The sequence below is a fragment of the Lygodium microphyllum genome, chromosome 28, assembly GCF_053477565.2.
Source record: "Lygodium microphyllum isolate KBCC chromosome 28, Lygodium_microphyllum_v1.1.10, whole genome shotgun sequence".
Taxonomy (NCBI): domain Eukaryota; kingdom Viridiplantae; phylum Streptophyta; class Polypodiopsida; order Schizaeales; family Lygodiaceae; genus Lygodium; species Lygodium microphyllum.
This window is the reverse complement of record NC_141162.1, coordinates 32,343,215-32,353,977: the sequence shown is the minus strand read 5'-3', so window position 1 is coordinate 32,353,977 and position 10,763 is coordinate 32,343,215. Positions and strand designations below refer to the sequence as shown.

General features: G+C 40.8%; 1 protein-coding gene across 1 annotated transcript; it reads right to left on the bottom strand.

Moving 5' to 3' along the window:
- Nucleotides 1–8,410: 8,410 nt before the first annotated feature.
- Nucleotides 8,411–10,360, bottom strand: LOC148011322 (uncharacterized). Its single transcript, XM_087670596.1, has one exon. The coding sequence runs from the start codon at nt 10,164–10,166 to the stop codon at nt 8,475–8,477; it is 1,692 nt and encodes a 563-aa protein (XP_087526722.1). The 5' UTR covers nt 10,167–10,360; the 3' UTR covers nt 8,411–8,474.
- Nucleotides 10,361–10,763: the final 403 nt, after the last annotated feature.

Sequence of the window (10,763 nt, the reverse complement as noted above, 5' to 3'; positions counted from 1 at the left end):
CATGAGCACTCCCAATAATTAACATATCATACACATAGAGAATCAAAATCATAATGCTGCCATCACGAACCTTCTTTTATATAAACATTGGTCTATATCACTACGGGAATATCCCTATGAATGCATAAAGGCATCAAACTTGTGATACCATTCCCTAGGGTCTTGCTTAAGGTCATGAAGGCTCTTTCTTAATTTGCACACTAGGTGTTCCCTGCCAAGGTCTGCAAAGCCCTTAAGCTGCTCCATGTAAATCTTATCATACAAGTCCCCATGAAGAAAAGCCATCTTGACATCCATCTGATAAAGATTCAAGTCAAGCGAAGCAACCATACACAACCAAGCATAGGGTGATCATCTTCACAATAAGAGAAAATACTTCATCGAAGTCCACACCATGTTTCTGCTTGAAGCCCTTAACAACCAATCTAGCCTTGTATCCCAACTTGGTGTATCCAAGGGTACTTTTCAACTTGTACATCCACTTGCATGGCAAAGCACGCTTACCACTAGGTTAAGGAACCAAATCCCACATATGATTTTTTTATAGTCAGTTATACTTAAACTGCATGGCTCTCTCCCAAGAGTGATTGTCATCTCTGTACATGGCCTCATCATAAGTAAGAGGCTCACTATCATCTATCACCGTAACATAATCCATAGAGGGCTCAAACCATGCAGATTAGCATCTATCTCTAGTAGACCGGCTGTGGGGTGCCTGTACATCCTGTGGAGCATTAGGGACCTAAGCCACTGGGGCATCAGCTAGTATTGCTTACAAGCTCTCTAGCTGGCTACACAATAACAGGAGACTCCTCCTAAAATATTAACATGTGTACCTCAACAACATGCTCAAGCTGCTTATGCATTTTCTCCTCATGGAAAATAACATCATGGATGGGAATAACCTTCCAAGCTTACGAATCCCATAAGCGATAGCCCATCTCACTTATCTCACTTGCATCCCCATAAACAAGAGAGATGCATTTCCTAGACTTAGGGTCTAGCTTATTGCGATTGTTCTTGGATACATGGTAAAAGGCCTCATAACCAAAGACACGTAAATGAGCATATGAGGGAGGTTTTTTAGACCATATCTCCTCTATAACCTGATAATCAAGAGCAGTACATGGGGGACCAATTTATCAAGCATATGACAGTAGTAGCTACCTCAATCCAAAAATGTTATGGTAAGCTTGCCTAGCTAAGCATATTGCAAACTCACTTTTGAATTGTTATATTCATGCACTCAACCGTACCATTCTAGGATGGGATGTACAGGGCGGTCAACTATGCTTAATACCCCTCTCATCACAAAACTACTTAAAGGCTTTAAAGACATACTCACCCCCCATTATCTGACCTTAGGCATTTCAGTCTATACCTAAACTGTTCTCAACCAAAGCAAGTCAATACTAAAATATAACCAACACTTTCGATTTCTACTTAATAGGATATGCCTAGACCTTACGTGTATAGTCATCAATGAAAGTAACGAAATACTTTGTGCCACCTAGCGACTTGAGGGTATGGGACCACATACATTCGAATGAACAAGAGCCAATGGCTCGCCCATGCATGTCATACCAGACATTTTATACATATTATGTGTTTGCCTATCACATAAACAATTATCACAAGACTCAAAGAACTTATAGTCAGGGGGCGAAAGATACTACAAACAAGTAAGCATTTTCATTCTTTTTAAGGACATGTGCCCAAGGCTATGATGCCACAAAGATACATGTGAAACTACATCCATTGCAAAAATATAGTCAACTAACTGAGATACAAGAAAGGGGTAAAGAGTATTAGACTTAGCACCACTTGCAATGATGGGATTCTCACGGGCAATCTTCCGTGAGGAATCACCAAACAAAACTACATAACCTGCATTATCCAAAGTGCTAGCAGAGATAAGGCTCTTCGTGAGAGCTGGTACATGACATACTCATGAAGAGTAAACACGCAACATGAACTAAACTATATTAGGGCATCACCAATACTGACTATCTCCAATGCTAGATCATTACCCAAATGGACAAATCTAGTCATATTGCAATAGAAGTGAAACCACTCTCTATGAGGGTCACATAAAAGGAAGCCCCTAAGTCTATTAGCAAACATAGAGTATACCCTAACAAAGCTTCAATCAACTACTATGAAGAATCAATAGAAGAAGCTGTTAGTATGAAATCGTCATCAGAATCAATCTACCTAACATTAATTTCTTCAATCTTAACACTAGACTTGTTACGGAGGACAATGCTGCGATCATCATTTTGTCCTATGCTTTACCTTTCACTTTTCCTTGTGCTTGTCCTCATGCATTTTATGGCATTGTGAACAAATATGCTCTACTTTTTCATAGTAATGACAATTCAAAAACTAATTACAGTCACGAGACTTACTGCAAGACTTTCCACATGACTGAGAGCAAGACTGCTGAGAGTCTCTACCATGGTAGTCATTACCGCTCCTACCATTATTGCCTCTAACTATCAAAGCATGAGAGATGTGGAAAGTATCGACATTCTTCTTGTTAACCTCTTCAGTCAAAATTGCACCCTCTACATTCTTGCGATTGTAACCAATCAATAGGTATGTTGGCACACATTGCAGTACAAAATGTACCCCCCCCCCCATGATTCAAGTAATGTAACTAAGAGAAACAAGGGAAGAAGAGTGCCCTTGAATTCAGTTCTCTATGAAGAAAAATGACTGATACTGGAATGAAACTCATTTAAGTGGGTTGACATAGAAGTACCCTCCTTCATTTGAAGGTCCATGAGTTGCTTCAACCACAACATCTTAGAAGCAGGGCTCTGTTTGTCAAATACATTGAGAATATTTTTCTATAATTCCCATGTGAACTTTCCATCAGAGATAAAATTATAGAACACCTGCTTATAGAGGGATAATATGATGGTAGACTTATATAGATTATCTAATTCAGCCCAATTATCTACATCAATAAGTTCAAGCTTGACACCCTTATGTTTCAAGGGCCTAACCTATATTTTTTGCATTAAAACTTGCTAGATTTGGGCCTTACAATAGCTATAGTTGGTGACATCCAACTTATCAATATTAAAGGTGGCACTATTGGTTGAGCCACCAGCCATAATGAAGGTAAATAAGCATACAAACTGTCAAGGCAAGTTGGTGTAATTACTTTTAATAGCCCTAAAAACCATTGCCAAATCAAACTGAAAAGAAAGGGCTACTCACCAAGTAATGAATTATCCACAAACTCAACGCAAAGAACTGTCAAATGAAGGTGACTACTCACATAAACAGTATAGTAAATTCAAATTACAGCATATTGAAAATGAAGTACATCAGTAAGAAATCAATGCGAAAGAGAAGCAATCACTAATATAAGACAAACTACAACTACTCTTCAACTAGCAATGAGCGAATATGCGACTGGCACTAGGAACTATTGAATCAATGTATCAAACTGAGATACATCCCATAGGCATAACCATCATGCATAGAGTGGGTCTCATAGGTAACAGAAGAGACCAACTAGAGGCACAATGAACTGAGCAAGGTAACGGAAGCTCAGTACATAATCAACCAAGATGCATGCATCACTTACAACATAGTGATAGGGATAGATGCTGGCCAAAAAGTAACGACAGATCAGTCCATTAAGCATCAACTGCATACATAAAGCATGACAAGAGCATGTACATGTCACCAAGTCCCAAGGTCTCACTATAAAAAAACTCAAGCTCAATTGTGTAACCAAATGCTCAATGTAATATCCAAACTTCAAGAAGTGGCTTCCATTAGAATGAAAGTCGAATGCCAGACGAGCAAACAAAGCTCAAAACATCATGTGGAAGGGATCTATACATCCAAGATCCAAGTAGCATACATCCGCATCCAATCCAAGTATCTTACAAAGCTCTTACTAGAGCATCAAATAGCCATATATAATAGTGAATGATAATCAATATCAAGATTCAAAGCTCCAATCTCAGCTCAAAAGCAATCTGAGAGCATAACCAAGCATATAACATAAACCACAAGCATTGGTACATCACCCAGAATAATTGGTAAGCACCCGGGAGCAATAGGCATATGCTTTCACTAATAAAATAGCATAATCTTGGTTATTATAGCAATGAAAAACCCCTATAAAACTAAGCAAAAGAATACTCAAATTAGTCACAAAGCATTCCAATACATTGGCATAATATCTACAAATGATTAAACATTAAATAGACATCTTGAGAAGCACAAGTGACCTCCAAATAATAAATGAAGTGCTGTCGTGAACTGTATGACAACAATTTGTCACAAACTGTGAATCAATGGCTAATTCCGGGAGCTCCAACTGATACCCAAACTCATGCCAAAGATATCAGGGGAAAGATTCCAAAGATTGCCAAGGGCCAAGAGGAGTGCCAAGAGTTGAAGGATAGGGTAGACTGATTAGGAAGTAGGCAACAAAACAAACAAGCATAAATCATGCTAATGTTGCTACTGCCCACCTTGGGGCTCAGAGCAATGATGGCAAGGGTCAAGGGAAGGCTTGAAACAAGCCTCAATAGGTCTACTATCACCGAGAAGAAGAAGAGCAATAAATCATACCTCAAGGTAAAGAATCCACATGGTTGCCATTGAAACCATGAAACTGAAGCTTTTCTCCACAAGCCGAAGCAATGTCAAGTTGAGCTTATCAATGCCGGTGCAATGGCTCTGATACTAGTTGAAGGGAGAGAGCCGTAAAGTAGAAGTACGGAGCGGAAAAAAGAGCTATGATAAAAGGAGCGAGAGAGAGAGAGAGAGAGAGAGAGAGAGAGAGAGAGGTGTGAAAACTCCAACAATCACAATGTGTGACTGACCTTTTTATTCAAATATCACTAAAAGAATAAAAAATGAAGTGACACTGATGGGAACCCTCCACCTGCAGTGTATAAGTGTGTGGATATACGAGTATTGTTAGTGTAACTAATACACGAGCGGTTAGGTACAAGTACCTTCACCCCCAATAATTTCTTTATTCTGTAAATCTAACCTCACTTGATGTAGTGTATATGATAATCTAATCTTTAATATTGTAATAATATCCTCATTGAGCCAAATATCAAGGTCCACTATTATAGGATCTTTGCTAAAATTGTCAAGATTCTGATCCAAAGTTACTAGACTACTATCCAATATAATGCAATCTACTCTAATAAAAGCTAAGGATGAAATTTTAAGCAGCAAGCATGTATCTACAAAGCAACAGAGTCTTGATCTATCTTACAAGTTATCTTACCTTCTATCATTGTATCCACCCCTCATCAACAAATTATAGGACATAATTATGTGCCAATCTATTGATTGACAGCATGGCATTTTATCTTTATATCTCAACATTGAAAAAGAAATCAATAAATAGATTAATAGGCATAAACAAAGTTATCTTGTTTAGTCTACTAGAGATATTAGGTTTCAATGTTTTTTGTGCCTCAAAAAAGATTTTATATCTATAGCTCTCACTATGGCTAGACTTGGTAAAGACCACTCAAGGCTTGTAAAAGCAGACAAAAGAAGTGGGGATATTCCTCCCTATTGGTCATTATGCATAGGAATAATATAAGAATAATTATTAAAAAATATTTCATTCTCTATGGGTTGTATTTTTCTCCTATCTTTTTACATTTCTTCTCTAATAAAACCATGCATAACATCAAGAATATCAATAATAGACTCGATAGGCTCCCACTCCTCAAGATTAGAAGGAAAAAAACATCTACAAATAAAAATAAAACTTATCACAATAAAACTTAATACTAAGTTTAATAAAAGAAAAGAATTGAGAATAAAATACTTACAATTCAATCCATACAATGAAAGACTTGAAGCTCCATATTCCAAATGTAACTCTTTATGCATAAATATATATTGTACTAAAACCTCTTTTATACTTTTCTTATTTGCTCGTCTAAAATCTTTGACCTTACCCTTTCAAGCAAACATGAAAGAGCCCTAGCATCTTTGTCTTTTCCTTAGTTTTGCTTGTTGCATGATAACCTAACTATCTTTGCTGATATTGATAGAAATTCATCTTCCATCTATTTGGAATGAGTTAAATACAAATATGGATGTGATTTCAAAGCTTAGGCACCTTATTGAAGGTCAAATTCTATATTTATGGCAAAGAGAGGAGAGAGAGAGAGAGAGAGAGAGAGAGAGAAAGCAATCACAAGGAAGAAAATAGACCAAAATAGCAAAACAAGGAAAATAAAATGAACACTAAACTTTTTGGTAATTTGAATTTGGTTTCAATTGTCATTATTATATAATCACACATGTCATTAATGCAAAGTGGCCAAGACCTTATGCCAAAAATATAAAAGATATCATAATCACAATTATGAGATAATAAAAATAAATATTCATAATAAAAATTTGTAGTCATATTTTATATCCATGTATATTTATAAAATAATTTTTTACTTTTTCAAAAACAAAATTTCCATTACATAGGCTTTGCTCCCATTGGTCTAAAGCACACTCTCTCTAAATCCTAAAAGGCATTTTTAATATCTCAAAACTTCCCTAATGGTATACATCATGATTACTTGATTCTTCTCACTTACTCTTTTCTTTAAATATAAGTGGTGCACTATTGATACTTAAGTTACCGCGCATTGGGGAGACACACTCATTGTACCCACTATTGGATAATCTTCATTTTTCTCTCATTTCGTATCTCTTAAATGCATGGGGGTTGTGACTCATCTGCTCCATATACACTTATGCTTGCCACTCTAAAGTTGCTCTCCTCCATATACACTTATACTTGCCACTCTAAAGTTGCTTCATACCATATTCTCCGTGGAACATCTATTCTAATAGTATGGGTGATTATACTCGAAACATCTAACTCCCATGGATAAGGCTTGGGATATCCACCATGATGCATTTGACCCTACCAACTCATAAGATGCACTTAGAGTTGGTCATGTAAGGATTATTTTCCCACCTTCCAAATGCTACCCTTAGTACCAAGGCATATTGTGATGTGGATGGGATTACTCGCAAGATTCGACATCTAGCTTTGGATGCAAATTCTCTTGCAAGGTTTGGTCTTGGGATCCAAGTGTTAGTGGTAAGACTTGTGTGAAACCTTGTTTGGTTCTCTTAAGCTATTCTCCTCCCTTTGAAGCCCACTAGTCTCTTTGCTACTCTCGTGGTCTTAGCTAAATTCTCAGTTTTCTATATCTCTTCTTGCCCACTCCTATATGCCAAACAGAAATCCATGCTTAGTGTTTATATCCATGTTTGGAGTTGAAGCATCAATTGTCAATACTTACATATTCCTTCATCTTCCCTTGTACCTGATTAAGGTTTCTCCACTCATCCTTCATCTCAAATTTCTCCATTCTTTGGGATGAAATAGTCCTTCAACTCCTCCTATAGTTTCTCCCATGAGAAGATGGTATGACCTTATTATTGTTCTATTCTAACAAATACCAACTAGCTACATCCTCTTTGAAGATAAATGGCTACCGCTTCTCCTTTCCTCTCTCTAGCTAACCTAGCATACTTCATGTACTTATCCACCTGTGTGATCCAATTCTTTAAGATCAACCCATCTCTCTCTCCCCCTTGTATTTGGTAGGTTGTGGCATCATGTACCTCCCATAGTCATCTCCTAAACTCTCACTCTCCTCTCCATCACTTGTCTCATGCCTCTTCTTCTTCTTCTTCTTCTTCTTCTTCATGACAGAATCAATAATATGAGAGGGATAGTGGTACAAAGATGGATTAATATGAGAGGGATAGTGGTACAAAGATGGAAGGAGTTAGTAGAATCAATAATGACAGAAAGAGAGAGAGGGAGAAGAGAGTGGAATTGGACCTCCCATACTCACGAGTCACCACAACCATTATCATCTTTAACCCCATGGATATTCAGAAATTGCCTATCCTTGAGACTTCGAGTAATGAAAAGGAGCAACCGCTAGTTTGTGCATTCCATGGGACAACATATTGATACCAAGGAAGCTCCAAGAACACGATTCTCTCTTTCCTTAAAGAATAGCAACACTACCCACACAATCCCAGCTGCCCAAGTGGCAAAAGGCCCGGGTGTACCATCCACAAGAAAAATCTGTGGACAGTCTCAAGGTAATGCCAAACCAGCCACTAACAGCAATCCTTCAGACTTCAACTATATCTAGGGCAGATTTTCAGCCTTCTTCTCTCTATCTCACTGCAAGAACTACACACACCAAAACTCTGCAATCTAGAGGATTTTGCCCATTACACTTCCTATTTACAACCATATGAATTGATCACATGTGAACAAAGATATTGAATTGACTGTACACATTTCCAATTATCGCTGACAAAATCTTCTCTCGCAAGATGCAATTGTAGAACTAAGACATCCATCCAACTCTGCCAAACTAACCCAATGGCGGATCATGTATTTCAGATCGAAGAAAAGGAAGACAATGGGGACGTCAGCCCACCTTCCTCGTCGGGGGAACGAGGAATCCACAGAATTCAGAGGCGATGGTGATACCCTGAGGAGGCATGCAGACAGGCAAATCAGCTTGCTGCGGAAGAGAAGCAGAAAGGGCCATATACCTGCGAACCTCGTTTGACACCATCTCCCTCATCGCAGCCAGCAGCTGCGGACTCAGAGCTCCGCCATCGCCACCGGGCCCGAATTCTGGCTGAGGGGGCTTCGCGGGGGCAAGAAGCTGCGCCACTGCGGCTTTAATGGCTGTACTCATGAGATGCACCGCGTCTTCCGCCTTGACATAACTTCCTGAATGTAGCACAGGCACTGAATGGAAGGGGCTAGACGCAGGCACCCCAGTGTACGGACTTGAACGGGCTGTTTGATCTGTTGTGTTGCAATTAGGTTTTGCGTTTAGTAGCTGCATATATGAGGACGATAATGACTCCATTCCATCCTCCTTGTTATCCCGGGGCAAGACGCTATATTTGAAATGTGAATCTTTCGACAATCTGTCACAGCTAAACTGTTCTTTCTTCCGTTCCAACGAGCTGCCATTGCTGACATGTGCTGAAGGCTGGTACTGGCCACCAACCTTTAACGACGCTCCAGCGGCTAATTCAGGCTCCCCTTCCAGCATGCGGCAACAATCTGTAGGTCTGCTATAGCCAGATCTGGCAGGTCCAACCTGATCTTCCTTAGCCTCCTCTTCCAAATTACTGGCCATTCCAGGCAAAGAGAGGGAGAGAGAGGTCTGCAGCTCGAACATCGGCCTTGGAGTTTCCAAGGCCTGACAAAGTTGCGAGGCTTCGGCAGCCTCACAAGGCCCAGGAGCATCCATGGACTGACAAAAACTAGGAACTTCCATAGGACGAGATTGCTGAGATGTATCGCATAGCTTTACAAGAGCCGGGGCAGCACAATAGGAGGAGAACGCAGAAGGCCTCATGACAGGCTTGAAGACAGGCGCGTCGGGTGCGCAGAAGCTCAGCTTCATGAACTTCCGTCGAGAATCACCTTCAGTGCCGCCATCGTCCAGCAAGCTCCCATCATAAGACATGGCGCTGCTGCTGCGTTTGCTACTGCTACACATCTCGGGCTCCTCCTCAGCCATGTCGCGTTGCGGCGCAAGAGGCTTGGCAGTTGCGTCCACCCGGCGCCCCGCGGCCGTTTGAGAAGCCATAGCCATAGCCTGATCAGGCATCAGAACCGTAGATTGACTGGCTGACAGAGGCGTTTGAGAAGCCATAGCCAGCGATTGATCAGGGCCCACGGCCTTGGCATGACTGGCCGCTGCCATAGCCAAGGCAAGCTTCCCGGAGGCCTGGTCGGCCACGCAGCGGCGCCGCAGGGTGGAGTTCCAGTGGTTCTTGATGGCGTTATCGGTCCGGCCGGGGAGCAAGCGGGCTATGGTGGCCCATTTGTTGCCCTGGCGGCTGTGTGCGTCGATGATGATGCGGTCTTCTTCGGGGGAGAACGGCCGATGCTCCACCTGCGGGCTCAGTTGATTGCACCATCGCAGGCGGCACGACTTGCCCGAGCGGCCGGGGATGCTCTTGCTTATCAGAGACCAGTTGCGAGGGCCGTGCATCTCGACCAGGGTCTGCAAGGCGGCATCCTCTTCGGGGCTCCAGGGGCCTTTGATCCTGTCGAGCTGGCCGGAGGGACGGGGGGATGGCCGTGACGCCATAGCCAATTTGACGGACGTAGGGGAGAGAGAGAGAGAGAGAGAGAGAGAGAGAGATTTTAGCTACTGATCAAGTTATGGCAATGGTGGGGAGGGAAGGTATGTACAGAGAGGGAGAAGGTGGCAACAGAGGAAACCAGGCAGCCGGGGCTGCGTCAAAAGACAATTGAGGAAGGGATAATCATAAGCTGCGTATTTAAGCGGAAGGGAGTACTAGAGCTCCGCCAGATCTGGCGGGGGATAATAAATAGAGGAACCGTATTTATAAAGCAGCAGAGGTCCGCTAGATGTGGCGATGAACTAGCCACGAAGACGGCGGCGTTAGCAGAAGTGATTGAGAGAATGTCACTTTGAAACTTTTGTTTTGCCCAAAATTAAAATTTTTGAAAAAAGAGAAAATTTGTTTAAAAACCTTCACATTTTAAAGAAGAATATGGCTTAAAACCTTGAGCTTCACAAAATCTTTAGTTACAAAGTTACAAACATAGCAAATATTTGTAATTTGATTAAATCTTTACTTACAAAGGTTACAAACATAGCAAATATTTGTAATTTGATTTTAAAATCCCTTCCAAATTCTGAGTTAAATGTCTTCGCAAG